General features: G+C 33.3%; 2 protein-coding genes across 2 annotated transcripts; both read right to left on the minus strand.

The window, feature by feature from the left end:
• Positions 1-6,197: 6,197 nt before the first annotated feature.
• Positions 6,198-8,647, minus strand: LOC113771500 (probable sucrose-phosphate synthase 3). Its single transcript, XM_027316078.1, has 4 exons — positions 8,363-8,647; positions 7,794-7,925; positions 7,569-7,715; positions 6,198-6,305 (listed from the first exon to the last, which is right to left on the minus strand). Exons 1-4 carry the CDS (start codon positions 8,645-8,647, stop codon positions 6,198-6,200), a joined length of 672 nt encoding a protein of 223 aa, XP_027171879.1.
• Positions 8,648-8,731: 84 nt separating this feature from the next.
• On the minus strand, positions 8,732-17,513 carry LOC113771502. The gene is made up of 2 exons (XM_027316079.1): positions 17,439-17,513; positions 8,732-10,000 (listed from the first exon to the last, which is right to left on the minus strand). Exons 1-2 carry the CDS (start codon positions 17,511-17,513, stop codon positions 8,732-8,734), a joined length of 1,344 nt encoding a protein of 447 aa, XP_027171880.1.
• Between the last annotated feature and the right edge of the window lie 1,732 nt (positions 17,514-19,245).

Genomic DNA, 19,245 nt, shown 5'->3' on the forward strand with positions numbered 1-19,245 from the left:
TGTAAAATTTATTAAAATATTGATTAAAATTATACTCATAATTGATTCATAACAAATTTAATTTTTTGTGATGAAGGACCAAATCCAAGATTATACGAAGATGGAATGTGAGAAGAGAACATTTTCTGCTCATGGTATCCCACATTCTGTGCGAGTGTGTCCAACATGCCACCTAGTAGTTCTTAACAAGATTGGAGGTGCAAAGTGAAAGTGGTCCAAAACCCCAAAATCAAGCAAGAGTAGTGTTATAAAAATTTGGGGCTATATATAATTGAAAGAGTTCCTTATTTATAAGAGAGTTCCTTATGTGGTTTTTCTGGGACAACTTTTTTATTTTAGTTCTTTGCCTATGTTTTGAATTTCATCAAGTGAGAAAAGATCTTCCAAACTCTTTTTCATAAAAGAAAGTGCCGCAAAAGCAAATGATTATGAAACATGAATAGAAGTTATTCTTTAAAAGGCTATTTCATAATCTGTCCAGAACAAGTAATATTGGGCTCACTTTCTATTCTATATCTTTAGGGACCAAATGCAAGAACTCTTCTTACGCTAATTAAAAGTTTAAAAAGCACAATTGTATCTACAGGATAAATGAATTTTGAATTTGAACATTATTTCCTTCTTATCACGCTTATTGCACAAAATTTGCTCTCCATCTTTATTGACCATTAAAATGGTCCATTTCACTGCCATTACTCGAGCCTTCAACATAAGGATGGATAAATTCGTTTCTGGCAGAGATTTCGTCTCGTCTATAAGAGATGAAGGGGGCATCATTCTCTCTGAAAGGCAGCAATTTATAATACCCAATACTGATTGGTTGATTTTAAAGCCATAAACTCAAAGCGATGCTAGATTGTAATAAGGAAGGGGCAAATTCAAAAGCCAAACTTTTGCAGTTTTGTGATTTGCATCTTCTAATCTACACCTAGTACGAAATTGAAAATATTTAGCTCAATGGCGGGCAATATAAAAGGGATGATTTATTTTTTTTTTAAAAAGGCAGATTGGGATATTTCTCCCTCTTTAACTTTCTTAGTCTATACTAGGAAAATGCACGTGTACAATTTTTTTTAATTTTAATGTCTTGAACTTATGATATAGATAAATCAATAATGGATGTTATTGTAAGTAAGAAAATATAAAAATCATGCAATAAATGGTGATAAATCATTCAACCCCTTCACTAACAGCTCAAGAAGACCACCCAACAAGGGAACAATGTCTTGATAGAAAAAAGGTTATTTCGTGGAAATACCAGAATTAGAAGGGTTAAAAACAAAAAAGCCCCCTGTGATAAACCTAATACACAGAAAAGCCCCCCATAGTTTCAAAATATACAACACGACCCCTCATGCTTTGAACTAAATTGTAAAGGTGACGGAATCCGTTAAACTTAACGGAAATGACATATTGGAACCTAAAAAAAAATTTTATACCTAATTTTTATCAAATATACCTATTCTACCCCTTAACTCTCAATTCTCTCTACTTAGAAAATAAAATAAATGATTTTTTGAGCTGTTTTTTTGTTGAATTATATCAGGGTATTTTGGTCATTTTGACCATTTCCGTTAAGTTTAACGGATTCCGTCACCTTTACAATTTAGTTCAAAGCATGAGGGGTCGTGTTGTATATTTTGAAACCATGGGGGGCTTTTCTGTGTATTAGGTTTATCACAGGGGGCTTTTTTGTTTTTTACCCGAATTAGAAGAATAAAATAATTTTTTAGTATGATATGATTAGTGTTTGTAAGACATGATTGTGTTTGTGTTAGTGTTAGTATTAGTATTTAAATAGAAGATCATTGAATAAAGTTTAAATTGTAGCCAAATTGTAAACATCAATATGTAGGCAAATTGTCTTAACGGCATATTAGTCAAATCAAAAAGTAAGGGCATATTAGGCAAATAAAAAAAGTAAGAAATACCCATCGACAAATCAGTCAACATACTTTTATATATAGTATAGATAAATGTTGACATTTTATTAGTAATGCACATTATATACACGTAACATATTCAAAGCCTTTAAGTTCTTTCTTATTCAAGTTGTATATTTCTAATTCCTAAATAGATTAAACAAATTTCATTACAAGTAATAGTTACAATATTTAGTTTGCCAAGAGGGAAGAGGACAATATACCATTAGAAGGGAAATTTCAAATTTAAGAGAAAAAATTGTAAGCCTGAAAGTTTAGGAAATTTGCTAACATAATCCATAATTTCCAAAAGCTGACAAGGGCAATGGCGCACTCTCAGGGTGAAGGTCAGACCTTTGAGTTTTGATATTGCCTATGTTAGAATAGTGTAACACTGACTTTGTCTTGATCATTTATGATGAAGCGTGAATTGTTGAATTCATTTTGCTGGCTCAAGAATTTACATGCATGGAATAGTGAAGTATTTGGCAAGACATTCAGACATTTACTAAGCATAGGTATGCTTGTCAGATATGAGAAAATGGACAAATTACCAAAGTCCAATTTTACTGCAGAGCGTGGGAATTGTAAGCGCTTGGATCATGCTTGTTTCTTGAGCTAGATTTGTTCGTGAAATTCACTGGATTTTCTAGCCATTGGGCATTAAATGGGAAGAGTAAAAATGCAGCTGCATGTTGAATCGTTACTAGTATAAATAAGGGGTTCATTTGTCATTCTTGGCATCCTATCATCTGATGAAAATAAGAAGAGCTCAATCAAAGTTGAAACTCTTTGAGTGTTCTAGTACTTAAAGTGCAATTCATGAGTGTTTAAGTAGATATTTCAAGTGAAAGGTTTTGACAAAATTAGAGTCGATATTCTTAAAACTGAATCTCAATTTAGTAGTTTCTGGTGTACGTTTATTTTATGAGTATTATTATTCTATACACTTTGAGTATAACAAAATTGTTTGTTTGTCTCTATTATCATTGAATTTAATCCATTAATTTAGTATTAGAGTCTATCACAATCCAACAGCCTATTTATCACTAGAGGATATGAGAATAAATGGCATTAATTTTCTCAATGATGATGACATTGGTATCTCCATATTCCTTCACTGAGAAAGTTGGAGATCCTTGGAAACTCGTGTCTAAATCGGTATCCAGATTCCCTTTTTTTTTTTGGACCAAAGAAATTTGTGATCCAACCTCTTGCCAGGCTAATTGGAGCTCAAACCTAAGTTTGAATTTCTCGTTGGCTGATTTATGTGTTATCTCAGATTCCAAGTCCACATCTAAAGTGTGGTAAAGCTTAATTTGTAAAGTGCAAAATGTCAAGCATCTAAAATTAAGTGACCATGTGTGTAAATTTATCGTTCGAAGCAGAAATTAATCATTAGTACTAGTTGCACCTTCCATGCAAGGCATGGGTTTTTAGTGCCTTTACAAACCACAACTCTAAGCTTTGAAATGGCGAGATAGACATGGCTATGGTTCCAAAATCGCGAGTTTTGATTTAAAAATTGATGATTCCAATTCTTGTGAAAAGTGGAACCTAAATCGGCCCTTACAGAGATGATTACAGTCATGGTTCTTGAACCTTTGATTCCAGTCCAGTTTCAGTTCCAATTTTATTCCGATTATGGTTCAGATTTTTCTTTTGATTACTGTTCAGGTTCTTTTAATTATGCTTAAACACTTGTTATCATAAAATTGATTTTAAGAAAATATGATAATAAATGTAGAATTATTATGTTATCATATGCAAGGAAAAAGAAAAAATGATGCAATTTTTATTTTAAAAATTACCTCATTGTTGATTAGATTAAATTGGTCTTTGAATTTAAATTAGTTATGAGGTATAAACTTACTAACGGGATGGGACAATAGATTGTTAGGTTAGGATTGAGACTGTTGGTGCTAGGTGCTCACTATTAATATTGAATTCTAAACTGGCCAAATAGGTTTAGGTAGTAGGTATTTTTTTAAACGTTTTCAACTGATCTTAAACCGCCAATTCAAGTTCCAATTCAAAATTTTTGTGAACCTGAACCTAAATCTTTAGTCACGATTATAGTTTTGATTTCAGTCTCTAAAATTCGGTTCTGATTTTGGTTCAACAAACTACTGATTTAAATTTGAATCGTGGCCACCCCTAAATAGCAACGGAAGAGAAGGCGCATGTTTGTCCAAGCGACAGTGCTCTCACTACAAGAAAATTGTTCATCAGTGACAACACAAAGTCATCACAGAACATACAAATATCGTCACAAATCCCTTTTATTGACGACTTTTTGATCGTCACAAAGTCGTCACTAAATCCCCGTCGGTAAAAGTAAACAGTGACGACCTAAAATGTCGTCACTAAATAGTTTTCATTAGTGACGACTTTAAGTAGAGCATTTTTGACAAAAGATCAAGTCGTCAATAAAACACTTCCAGATTGTCGTCACTAATGACAACTATTTAGTGACGACCTGAAATGTCGTCACTAAATAGTTGTCATTAGTGACAACAATCCGGAAGTGTTTTATTGACGAATTGACCTTTTGTCAAAAATGCTCTACTTAAGGTCGTCACTAAAAAGCACCGAAAGCCATTGTATATAACTATTTTACTGACAACAATTGTCGTCACAAATGTAACTTAGATTTAGTGACAGTCTCTGTTGTGACAAGGAGTTTTTATTTTCTATTTTGTGACAACTTTTTTTTGTCATTAGATAATTTCTCAATAGCTTAATAGTCATAATTTGGCCTGTAATCATTGCTAAATCATTGATTTTAAACAAACCATACAAATAAACATGAACGATTGATAACCAAAAGTATTTGCATTAGATTACATGGTAATAATATAGCATTCTCAAATGCCAAATTCAAGTGTACATTACCCAACTAATGCCTACAAAAATAACATTTGTCCAAAATATCACTTGTACATAAGGTACATTTACAAAAGCAATCACAGTTTAAGAAATTGAAGAACTTTTAAATGAACCACTCCATGAGCAAAAGGCAATTTTGTCTTCAATATTCTTCAACCATAACCATAGTTATCTTCCGAAAGCTAGTATGAATAGCATTTATCTGTCATAAAAGGGTAAAAGAAGTAGGTAAGGGGAGGAGTACAATAATAAAGAACAAGTAATGAGACTTAGATTATTAAGACAAAAATTACAATTCATTAAGAACCTCATATAATTTGGGCCCACATATTACAACACCAGCAAGAAGTTAGAAATCACAGTCCAATCTATACAAATACAACACTGCATAAGCTCAACTAAAGAGCTCTCTAAAACAGTTTTTTTTTATTTTCTTTCTTCTTTAAATAGCTCAACTTATTGAACAATTAAATTGGACTCCCACAGTAATTGTTGTTTAATCTTTAGATGAATTCGGTGTAGTTGAAGTCCACAGAGAATGGACTCCACAGGTTGGATTGCCATTTTTCTTCAAAATATTTTTAGGTTTCCGTAAATACATTTTCTAATCACTCTTTTATCTCATATACATCATATCACTACGGTATTTTTTTTTTTTTTTACAAAAACTCCAGAAAATAGCAATCGAAACAGGCATCATACTTCGATATTTTCCTTTGACAAAAAGGAAAACATCATGAAGTCCTGTAACATCATTTGAAGTCAAGTTGTTTCATTCTAGTTAAAAGCAATGGACCAACACATCTACAAAGGTGGAGATATGGATGCTGTTCATTTCCAGTTGTCATCCACACACATAGTTCCAGATAGAGATTCTTTTGCTCAGGCAATTGATAGTGAATATTTTCCTAGGCCTTAGTAGTTAAATGATATACCCTACGCCCAGACCAGAACAACATTCTTGTGGCTTTGTTCTAATATCAGATATTTTGATCTGGATGTGTGTTAGTCCAACCTTTCACATAATTACACAAGAAATGAGGCATTAATGTGAACCAGTATTTTGTCAGTCTGAAAACCATTTTTAAGACTAGGCGACCTTGGAAGCCAAGCAATTGGTTAAAATTTCCCACTACTGATTCTAGTTTTCAAACAGGATCCAAACTAGTTTTCTATGTACAATAACTACATGCTTGTTCAGCTATTCTCAGCTTACCCCAAGGGTGCTTTTATTCTGAATTCGCACTTTCTCAGCTCAAGTTAAAACAGATGTCAAAACCAACAATGAATACCGAAAAACTTGCCTTAATTAACCAAATCAGAAAACTTGCGCAAGAAACCCACTGTAGCTTGGTGATGCTATGCTACTGGTCTTAAGTGTAGAATTTAGAAGCCTAATTTGATTCTCTGTCTCAATTTCGTTTCCAAATCCTCCGTTGATGGAATCTTCCCACCATTCCTCAAAGTTCTGGACCACCAGACCTTTAATTCATCCTGTTAGGTGAGCACGTAGAAAACAATTGGTCTCAACACAGAGATAGATTCAAGAAATCTACCATTAACAACTAAACAGAAAATTCAAATGGAAATGAAAACCCAAATAGTACCAAGCATCAGATACCAAATACAAAAGCATTAAATATTTACACCACCACAGCCGAGCATTTAATACCTCCAACACTCACAGAAATGGAAGTTTTAGAATCTTTCACTGGTTCCCCTGCTTGCTCCACCGTTAATACACATGCCAAGGACAAGAAAGGGAAAGTGGTAAAGTACATAAGATAAATAAGTACCATCAGTGCTTATAAGCAATAAATGGTTTCCAAAAGTAGCATCCTGAAACAGATTTCCCAAAATGCAGTTTCACATATGGCTTACCTGTAATACAAGCAACGTAGTAGCCAGTTCCACCTAATCCTGTTTCCCATTTACCAAGTCGCAAGCACAGGAAAAGACCTTCCAAATGTAACAGTGAGACATCGGAGTTTATCCATCTGAAGCAGAAGCTACTTCTAAGAGTTCAGCATTTAAAAAGGTGCTCAGTACAGATATATAAATAGCATTGGAATTAAATTTTATTAAGAAAGACTGAACCTATGCAGGGATCCCAAATACTTTAGAATGACAGAGGGTAACACAGACAGGAGACGAACAACTTATCATAACATTGGAATGCAATAATAAGATTTCCTCCTTAAGTAGCAATGTTTATCATATCATCATCCAAAACCAAATAATTCACTGAACTTAGTTGTCAAAAAGGCACCATATCATTCACCGCTTTCTAAAATACATCAACAAGGTGTAAGAAATAGACAACAGGCAAATACCAGTGTAGTTAAGAGCACTGTAATTCTCCAATAGGACCATCTCTCCATGAAAATCAACTATCTGTCTGCCTACATTCATCAGATTACCATTCGAACCATCATATTACCTTTTATCTGGGGAATTTAACAAAAATGGAGTCAACATCTGTCTCCCACTCAGGGCCAGTTCTTCCTTATCTAATTCTCTGCTTTAGTTCCTCACATACTGACCAATCTACTCCCATTATACTTATAGAGCCATATAAGATCAATCTTTTTTGCACGGCAAAAAAAGAGCATGCAGTCAAAACTCATATGCTCTATTTTTGTACAATCAAACCTCGTAACATATACAAATTTTGACCATGAAGATTGTAAGTGTTCAGTAATGCACAGAATACATAGATTCAAAGTCTAACATAGATAGAAAGGAGTATATACTTACCCAAACATCACAATAATTGGGAATTCCATAGCAGGGACCAATAGCATCAGCATAATGAGCTGCAAGTGTGGTAATATTTTTCTTTGGATCTGGTCTTGACAATGCTAGAATCATTGGCTTGTGGGGATTTGTGAGAAACCGCATTACCTGTCAAAACAGTTACTAAGATGTAAGGTAAACATTCCCAGGTAAGAGCAAAATCAGTTATGAAAACCACCTACTCACTTCTGACCATATTGGAGGGAGTGCTTTAGGTGAAGCACCATCACCATTGGTTAGTGCTACAAGTTCACCATCGACTTCGGCTGTGTCTTCTTGTGCTATGACATTGCTGAAGTCCATCCCAGGAGGGATAACCTGAAAAATGTAGCTAAAACTAGCAGATATTAGAACCTTCATAAATGTATATACACTTGAGCAGATGTCTAGACTTTCTCATGATGCTCTCCTGGCTGCAGAATTCAAGAACCTAAGTGAAAATCATAGTCTCATTGACAACAGCCATCTGCCATACTAGTGCTTAATAGGAAATAACAAAGGCAGATCATACATGTCTAATGAAATCTTCTAAGTTCCTCAAAAGAGGCATGCTATCAATTAAAAACCATTACTGCACTGGAGTAATGAGCCTTGTCTTAGTAGCTTACCATTCCAGGGAATTACTTTAGTTGAACAAAAAAACAAAGAAGCAATAACTATCTAAATTGCTTTGCTTATTTTAAGAACCAACACTAATGCACAAGTTTCAGCTAAAGCAATAGCACATCAATTTAATTTCTCAACAGTATGCTTACCGCCATCCTTGGCATGTAGCGACCATGGCAATTGACCCCTCTTCTTGCACGGGCCCTCAAAACTTTCTCAAGCTTTACATCAAATCCATCATATAGTCCCCACTGTTCATCAATCTCCTGCTTGGTGCTTGTAATAACAAGTTCTGCAGCATCAAGTGAAAGTTCTTCTGCTTCTACCCTACGCATAATTTTGTATGTAGAATTAATGTCCTCTTTTGATTGCCTTCCTTGTTTCAGAAGTTGTTCTAGCTTGTTTCTACCGAGTGAGTGCCCTGTCAGAACCATATGCAGTCAAAACTCATATGCTCTATTTTTGTACAATCAAACCTCGTAACAAATACAAATTTTGACCATGAAGATTGTAAGTGTTCAGTAATGCACAGAATACATAGATTCAAAGTCTAACATAGATAGAAAGGAGTATATACTTACCCAAACATCACAATAATTGGGAATTCCATAGCAGGGACCAATAGCATCAGCATAATGAGCTGCAAGACAATTCCTCAATGCCGGCTGTAATAACTCCCATGGCAGCGGAATTCTCACCCCCTGTGACCTCAACTCGTCATCCCTCCCCTCACTTCGCAAATGCTGAATTTCTTCCACAACATCCTCAATCTCATTGTGACCCCTCGAGTCACCCGAAAGCCCATGGCTATTTTCAGTAAAATTATCAGGTTTTTGGGTAGTAAAATCATCGAAATCAGATTTACAAGGGCAATCCTGACTTGCCCAATCTGCCGAAAATTTGCAAAAATCAAGCTTTGACCAACTGGGCATTTGCGAGATCTGCTTATAATAACAATCAAGGGCAATGCCTACAATGGAAGCTCGTTTAGTAGACTTCACCGCCATCTGGGGTTCGAGAGGAGGCGATAGAACGCCGACTAGAGGCCGAGACGAGGGGTTATTGTTAATGGGGTTCGATTTATTCGAAGGGGGATTTCGAGAGGAGTGATAAAGAGAAGGTTGAGAGAGATCACGAATTGAAATGAGCACGGGTATACCCGAATGAGCCTTGACTTCAGATGAGTAGAGGACAAGAAGGACAGCTTCGAAGCCGGCGAGATTAGGGGTGGGGGAGATAGCGGATGTGGTGGAGGAGGAGTGGATGCGGGATAGATAGAAGGAGGAGAGGAGAGGGATATAGCAGAGGACAACGAGGCGGAGTTCGGAGTCAGCGGAGAGAAAGGTGTCGTATAGCCACAGGCAAAGAGAGTCGTCGTCGGAGCCGGATGAAGGGGAGGAGAGGGAAGATGAGATGGAAGAATAGGCGGCGGAAGAGAGGAGGAGGGAGCGGGCAGGGCGGTCGGAGTCGGCAAGGAACGAGAGAACTGAGGAGGTTTCGGGGAGAAGAGTGGAGAGGAGATGGATTCGAGTGCGGGCTTTTGATATGGACTCCCACCAGGAGTGCATCGAGTCGGAGTTATTTGCTCCGGCAGCGATGCGGTGGGGAGCAGGACCACCGTTTTGGTGGTTGAAGGAAGTGGAGTTAGATGGGTTAATCTCGGTGGAAGAGGTGGATGAAGAAGGGGATCCACTCCTACCACTATAGCTAATTAAAACCTTCACCTTCGTCCCCAAACTCAATCTCTCAAACCCGTTTCCACCACCAACTCCGCTGAAAACCTTTATCTTGCACAATAAAAAAATGAAGTAATGGTATTCACAACTAAAATAATTCTAGTGGAGATGATTTCGCCCATAACTCAAACAATATCCAAAAAACTTGGGCACAAATTTTCATATCAAATTAACTGATAATCATTCTAAGTTAAGTAGTCACAAGTTTATTTACACTAATGAATTATTTATTTATTCAATTATTTTTATTCTAATGAAGTTATTACATATACAAGAAAATTAAATTAACAAGGAGGCTCGTAAGTATATAACAGTTAAAAATCATTAGAGAACACATAATGATTACAAAAACACAATGCTTTTTTTTTATTTTTAATTTGGTTTGAAGCATAGATTTTATTGCTATAGTATTATTCTTTATTTTTTAGTACAAAAACACAAATTTTCATCAATATAGGTGGCAAAATTTGTTAATTACATATAAGTGAAAATATACTTTTATAATTTGTAAATATTTTAGCCCTGCAATTTTTTATAATTGCAGCACTAAAGTACATCATTAATTGAAAATAACGAAAGTCAAATTCTACAGTTATAACAGACTTTCATTAAAAATAATCAAATGCTATTAATAAGACATTATTGTTAAGTCAAAATCAAAGAAAATTTAGTGATGCCATAATGTTATCACTAATTTATTCAAGATTATAATGACAAGAAAAGTCGTCACTAATTAAATTGCTAGTTTTTAATATTGTCAATTGCTAGTTTTTAATACTTTTGTGAAAATATTGATAATGGTTGAGAAAATTTTGTTACATTACCGCAAGTGATAAATGTACTTTTGTTCTTTTTGAAACATTTATTTTAATGTTTAATTTTGTTTAAAACTATTGTACTAGTATAGATTTGCAAGACAAAACTTAAGTTCTCAATAGTTAAAAAATTCATTACAGAGAAAACACGAAGTAGTAGTTGCAAAATGTGTATAAATTACAAATATTTTAATGTGTATAAATTACAGTTTATTTTAATGTTTAATTTTGTTTGAAACTATTTTACTAGTATACATTTGCAAGACATAGATTTATGGGTAATTTCTTTTTTTTTTTGCTTTCACATATTTAATTTATGTTAAATACAAAACCTACCAGTTTCCCTTCCATAAAAATATTAGTGCAACACTTTTTGAATTTTACTTACAAACATTTATGTATTTAACATAAATTAAATGATTCGGAGTGAAATGCCCATAAAGAGCAGAATATTTGTTCATGTAATGGAGGAAACCCACAAAGAGTTGGTACTTTATGGGCCATTTCTTTTTTAAAAAAAATTTAATTTATGTTGAAAAGATAACCTGCCAGTTTTCGTTTTGTAAGAAATCAGTGTAACACTTTTTGAATTTTACTTACAAACATTTATAAATTTATCATAAATTATATGTTTGAGAGTAAAATGCCCATAAAAAGTTGGTACTTTGAATAGATAATGCTCATTTGCCCATAAATTACACTCCCTGAAGGCTATTTTGTTAATTACTTTGTAGTACTTTGTTATTCCTTTGCTAATACTACTTGGCATGTAGTACAAAGGATAAATCTGGCATAAATTTCTTATTCCATTGATAAAAAGACCTGTCTGCCTTATAACTATTGTAATGAAAGATATATCTTTAGAGTTTATAACAAATTATTACTTAAGTTTGAGAAAATTATAAAATATTTATGCATAGTTTATCAAGATACCATTCGCAATTTCCTAATAAAAAAATAGGGGCTAAATTGTAAAAGTTAGGGTGCCATAATAGAAATAATAAAATTGGTGTATTACATATGGGGGTTAAATTGCAAAAGTTAGAGTGCCATAGTAGAATTAATGAAATTGGTGAATTACATATGGGGCTAAATTACAAAAGTTAGGGAGTAATAATAGAATTAAAGAAATCGGTGTACTACATATGGGGCTAAATTGTAAAAGTTAAGGTATCATAATGGAATTAATGGAATTTTTTACAACATTTGGGGTTAAATCGCAAAAGTTAGGGTGGCACAGTAGAATTAATGAAAGTGACTTAGAAATAAGTACTTTAAACAGTGACGATCAATTCTTGTCACTAAATCCGAATCGGTAGAGTGACAGTGACGATATTAGAAGTTGTCACTATATAGAGCATTTTAGTGACAACTTTTTCAAGGTCGTCACTGAAGACTTAGTTGCTTTGAGCAATTATGACAACATTCCTTGTCGTCACTAAACAACCACGTTTTGTGACGACTTTTGTCGTCACTAAAAAATGTTGTCACTAATGACCATATTTCTTGCAGTGTAGTTTGTGACGAAAATAACGGGTCGTCACTAAACATTTAGTTGCTTTGATGCAATTGTGACAACTTTAGGTGTCGCGACTAAAGAAGCTCCTTTTGTGACGACCTATTGTCATCACTACAAAATGTTGTCACTAATAACTTTTTTTTTAGTGATCAGTGACGACAACAAAAAGTCGTCCGTAAATAGGCCAAGCAATAGTGATGATGTTCTTAATGTCGTCACTATTGTGTGTTCTAAACACTCCCGCGCTCTTACTAAATCTTGGCGGGAATTTACTAGTGACGACTTTTCTAAGTCGTCACAAATGAGTTGGCTCCCATTAGAGGTTTGTGACGAGTTAGAAAGTCGTCAATAAAGGATCCACTTTTGTGACAATTATTTTTCGTCACAGAGAAAAGTTGTCACTGATGACCAATTTTCTTGTAGTGTCTCAGTGTGTTTGGTTTTTAAATTTATCCTTTCCCACCAAATATAAATATATATATATATATATATATATAATATATACACACACACAAAAACTGTGCTCTTGGCTCACGTTAGCATGGAAATCGCTCACCCTCCCCCCCCTCCCCCAACCCTCATTTTCGTGTCCAAACCCCTTTGCTACTATTGGGTTTATATTTACACTGTATTGCTGAAGACCCCATTTTTTGTAGTACTGTTGTTTAAAGCTCTTAAAACATGTAATCAGGTATCTATGGTTTGGACAATGATCATTTTCAAAAGAGTATTAGCTTGTAAGCCTATGATTGTAGTTGCTTAATGTATTTTATATCAGGTTGGATCCTTAAGCGAGTTCCTGCTTTTTGTTAACAAGGTTGAATTCTCATTATCTTCCCTCCTTTTACTCGTAAGATGAGAGAGAGAGAGAGAGAGAGAGAGAGACCCTCATCCTGTTTAGACTTTGGAGGTAACAAGATTGTTCTTTTTCTTTGGCAGGGCATCAGAAGCAAAGTAAATGAATCTTTCCGTGGCAGATTTTGAGCCCCTATGTTTCAGACATAAGCTTGAGGAAGTCCAAAACAAAATTTTCTGAGGGGTCTAACTTACATTTTGAGTTCGTTAGAAACTTTTTTGCAGCACGGAAGAGTACCTAGGAAGAAGTGGTGCTATGGAAAAGGGCAGGCCCAAAAGATGGCATCCTGCAGAGTGGAAGAAGTGAGTGAAGTTTAGACGGGCCTCAAACCGTGAGATTGAAAGTTATGTAGAATGGAAAAAACTTATGATGTAAATGCTCATAGAACAACAAGAAACACTTACCATGCATGCAGGGATTAGCAGACATCATGCTTTACTTTTCTATTTTGGTTTTGTGATCAGGATCTATTGGATTTAACTAGGGCTTAATAGGGTCGAACCAGCCCAAACATGGCCTGTTCGACCCTAAGGGTTCCTTTGGGAGTTGAGGATTCGAACGGAAAAGAAAGGGAAAGAAGAGAAAGCCTGATTTTCCTTTGTTTGTGAGTTTTAAGTAAGAGAGAAAAGAAAGGAAATGGGAGAATGATTAGTGGGCAAAATTTTTCCTCCCAAATTGGAGAGAAATGGAGAGAAAGTTGGAGGAAACTTGTAATTTTTTTTTAAATACCTCTTTTATTCTTAAAAATACCATGAACAAATATTTAATGACTTTCATATTCAAAATCATTCCACTAATTCTCAAAACTTCCAAACAACATAACAATCATTTCTCTTCTCTTCTCTTCTCTCATAACTTAAGTTTTCCCTTCTTCTTTTTTCTATCCTAAACTCCCAAACTTAGCCTAAAGAAAAGAGGCTAAACTTATTATAGTTCTAGATCAGGCAAAGTTTAGATCTAAATTTGAGCCCAGTCTGGACTTCTATGGGCTCAACCTAATTAAAGCCTAGCCCATTATTATATGCATACGCATATATATATATATATATATATATGTGTGTGTGTGTGTGTGTGTGTGTGTGTGCATCCTATTGTATATAACTATAAATGTATTATTTTTAAATATAAAATTTAATAGAAAGTGAATGAGATTCATTATATAAATACATTTTCCATGTTTTATTATGAACTTTACTACTTAATGATTATAGTAATTATATTAAAAGAATTAAAAAGTAATTAGTGAACTTGAATTAAATCCGAATTAGACTCAAAATTCGAATGTATTGTAAGCCAAATATGAGCTCACACATATTATCCCAAAACCAATAGTGAGAAACCCAAATATCTTACTAACTAGGAGAGCCGTGCCCTGAGATGATTGATTTGACAGCCCAGCCCTAGATTGAAGTGCTCGTGACGCAACTTCTCGAATATTTAGTGGAACAATCAATGTATACTATACATATGATTATTTCGTGCTCTGAATTTGATTTTGCTTTCGTTGTTGCCCTAATTCTAGTTGATGATTGTTCACTGACTCACTGTTTGCTCTAATGATATAAAATCATAATTTTATATTATCTAGTTTGTTGGCAATGCACTACATCCCTCAACTTTATCCCGAGTTATTGGGTAGAGGCTACAGAATCGTTAGGCTAGGCCAATTCTACTTAGGTTCCGTTTGATAAAACTAAATATGAATTCTGAAATCTGAATACTGAAATAATTAATTTGCTGAATTTTAAACACTGAAAAGAAATATATGAATATCTGAATTTTAATGCTAAATCTATTTATGCTATTTGATAAATATTTATAACTGAATTCTTAATAAGTTTAATTTGATAATTTTGTCCTTATATCTTTTCATTCAAAAAAGAAATAGAACCTATGATTTAATTAGTTTAAAGTTGTTAGGTATGAAAATGACAATATTTATTTTTAAATCAAATTAATATAAAAGATGAAATATGTTATATGAGAAGTATGGAGAAGATGTGAAAAACATTAAAAAAAAAGAGAAAAGAGAAACAGAAAATCATTGATAGAGAATATCAGATTATTTAATTAGATTAGAATTTTGAATATAATTAACAAATAATGGTAGATTTGGTAGATAAGATAAGATAGTTGAAGTAATTCTATTGATTCTTACCAGAATAAAACATTCAGTTAGGATTCTTGTTGTGATACACACAAGTTGCTTAACAAGTTCAGCAGATGGATTTCCATTTATCAAACACTCAAAACATCTGAATGTCTGAAAAGGTTCAGTTTCAGCACTTTTTTATATTATCAAACAGACCTTTAGGTTCCGTTTGATAAAATTGAATCTGAATTCTGAAGTCTGAATACTGAAACAATTAATTTGCTGAATTTTAAACACTGAAAAGAAATATATAAATATCTGAATTTTAATGTTAAACTTATTTATATTGTTTGATAAATATTTATAACTGAATGCTTAATAAATTTAATTTGACAATTTTGCCCTTATATCTTTTCATTTAAAAAAGAAATAGAACTTATGATTTAATTAGCTTAAAATTGTTAGGTATGAAAACAATAATATTTATTTTTAAATCAAATTAATATAAAAGATCAAATATATTATATGAGGAGTATGGAGAAAATGTGAAAGTCATTAAAAAGAGAGAAAAGAAAAACAGAAAATCATTAGATAGAGAATATTATGTTGTTTAATTAAATAAGAATTTTGAACATAATTAACAAACAAAGGTAGATTTGGTAGATAAGATAAGGTAGTTGAACTAATTTTATTGATTATTATCAGAATTAAACATTCAGTTAGAATTCTTGTGCTGAAAAAAATATATACAAGTTCAGCACTACTTAACAAATTTAGCAAATAGATTTTTATTTATCAAACATTCAAAATATCTGAATGTTTGAAAAGGTTCAGTTTCAGTACTTTTTTATGTTATTAAACAGACCCTCAATCTTAAACCATTAAACTTTGCTTATAAGCACATTTTATTCTCTACTTAATATTTTAGGGTAAAAGTGCCCTTTCAATGTTAATTATTTTTCTATGTTCTTTTTCTCCATTTTTCTTTCCTTTTTAGCTTGTGCTTTTTTTCTTTTTTTCTTATTCTCCCATGACTAGCTACTTTTTTCTTTTTACTATTATTACATATATATTACTACTTTTAATCTACATGAACTAATTATTCCTTTAATCTTTTACGTTTAATTTTTAGTACTAATAATAATGGTAGCCTATACTTTTCATTTTAATTACTATCTCATAAAAATGATCTATTCAAAACTCAATGAAGAATAGGTATTTTTGTTTAATTCATATGGTCAGACGGTTTACTAGAATTCTGTTAACAAAAATTGGAGTTCAATTCACATTTCCAAACTATATAGATAGTAAAGAGTAAAGATAAATAAAAATGCTAGTGGTGTATTTTAGTTGATATTTATTATTAAATATTACGTATCTATGCGTTCTAGTTTGTGTATATTTATTTCGATAATTTTAAGTTCCTAGATTATATATGCTTTTCATTGTGATGAATATATAACATTTTCTCATGTCATATTGTTAGTCATGAACTCCTAATAGCAAAAATACGCAAGTAAACAAATTACAGCAAGAATAGAATTATAAGTAGAAGAAAATTAAAATATTATTATAACAATAAAATTAGTAATACTAATAGGACAAGGAAAGAAACAATAGCAATGAGGGAAGGGCAAAAAGGAAAAATGAAAGCCAAGTAATAGAAAAAAAGGAAATGTAAAATGGAGAAAAACAAATATATATCTATATGCATATATGCATAGTGATGGTTGTTTTGTCCAAACATCAAAAAAGGGACATTAAGTGTCTAGTAAAGAAGTTTACAATGTAAACTGTAATTGGAGACCAAGTGTAGGTTGGGTTAGTGCATTTAACTCTAATTTTTGGGTTAATTCCATTTTGTCACCTTAAACTATATACGGAATCTCACTTTAATCCCTAAACTTCAAAATGGGACACTTAAATCCCTAAACTATAGAATGTGTTCCAATTAAGTAAAATTGGTGACGGAATTCAAAAAATTAATGGTGTATTAGGAATGTGGAGAACACGCTCCATTAATGTGATTGTGTCTCTATTATAAACCAAAAGAATAGGGACATAAGATAATTTTACCTTTTTTAATTCCTTCTTCTTTGTTCTTCCATTTTCCTTTTTGTTTTTTTCCCTATTCTTCTTCTTCCCCATCCTTCCCAGTTGTATCCCCACCTCTACCACCCCATCCTCCACCACTATCACTCTCTAACCTCTCCCTTCCCCCGCCAACCCACTATTTCCAATCCCTTTTCCACCCCTGCATTTTGCTGGTCACCAAAACCCATCACGACTAATCCATTCTTAATATTGACTCTCCCCTCTTTTCTATCATGGCTGATCTCCACCTGCTTTAGCCATCATCCAATTTCCTACTTTTCTATGTTTCTTTTCAATATCAAAGATTTCAAGGATAAAACATGCATCAAGAAGTTAGAAAAGATTTCAACTTGAAGCTTGAAATTTGTTTTTGGATGTGTTGGTATGGGTTCTTCCATGAAGGTTTGCAATGGCCTTGAAGGTTTTATTGAGTGAAATAATATTGAAAGAAAAGGCAAGAAACTTATCGACAGCAATTCCCATAATTTTCCCCCTTTATTAATGCATACTAACCTTTTGTATTTGAATCCGATTGTGATATCAATTTCGAAGTCTCAACCAAGTAGACATTCAATTTTTTTTCATCTTTTAGACAATTTAGTTCACATCCCCCGCTTTGTAGTCTAAATTATGCATTGTACTTGAAATTTTCCTTTTTGGCCTGACGATTTTGGACGATGAGCATAAAGATGACCTAAAGGCCTTTTCCTCTTTAATCAACCTTTGTGTCTCCTGTTGAAATTGATGTGTCTCTTGTTGCAATTGATGTGTCTCTTGTTGCAATTGATATGTGTTAGTAGCTATTAATTCAACTATTTCTTCAAGAGACATACCTGACATGGATGACGGTTCTTGAGACTTTAGCTGTTGAAAATCTATTGGCCTTTGTTCATAATTAAAATTGGAATCATCCCACTATTCTTGATCATACCCGTTTGAATAAGGGTCATATCACGTTTGATATTGAGGTGAAAAATTTTCAAAAGTATCGATTGGAGCACTTAGACCATCTTGAAATGCAGGACATATGTCGATTGAATGATCTAAGGCAAAATAAGTTCCACAATTTGCAACAGCCCATTGATCATTAGAAAAAACACGAGTCTCATAACCCCTTCTAGAAATAAAATCCTGTCTATCACCAAAGTACGGAATGTTAGCAGCCATAAACTATATATAAAAAAATAAGAGAAAAATAAAAAAAATGAAAACAAGATGAACTCAAAAAGAAACAAATTAATCAGGCACCAGTCCCCGGCAACGGCGTCAAAAATTGACAGGTGCCGAACCTGTGCAATAATAATAAATGAAACCTAATTGCCACCAAAAGTAGTCAATAATCAATTTTAGGTACTGGAGCAGGGACTCTAGGTATGCAATAGGTTACTTGATTCACCCTATTCCCGAAGAGTTTGTTTAATCCGATAAACCCGAATTCATTATCTGACTAAAATTCACTAACTAATAGACAATGACAAGCATGGTCGTCTCCTCAGGAACTAGGGAGAAATTTATTTCCTTTCAAGTCGAGATAAATGGGGGGTTTGGAATTAAATGCTAATGAACTAAATAAATCAAATATAGAAAATAATTAATTAAAAGAAATAATTGGGAGAACTCTAAACAAGGGTACACTTCAGAAATGGTTCATATAACTGATCATCGATTCAAATATAATTCCAACATTTATTAATAGATTGGTTATAGTTGTCATGCACGCGATAAACAATCAACTCTTCCTTAATTTCTCGATAGTTAAGGTACGACCGTTAACTATTTCTCTAACCAAAAAACAACCCTAGATACGACCGTAGGATTTAATTTTTAGATTGCATTAATAATTAGAAAGGTCTAATTCTAACTAACAAACACGCTACGAGGGTTTGTTTAAGTTATATCGTTCGTTTCTCTGACATAAAC

Source organism: Coffea eugenioides, chromosome 5 (assembly GCF_003713205.1).
Source record: "Coffea eugenioides isolate CCC68of chromosome 5, Ceug_1.0, whole genome shotgun sequence".
Taxonomy (NCBI): domain Eukaryota; kingdom Viridiplantae; phylum Streptophyta; class Magnoliopsida; order Gentianales; family Rubiaceae; genus Coffea; species Coffea eugenioides.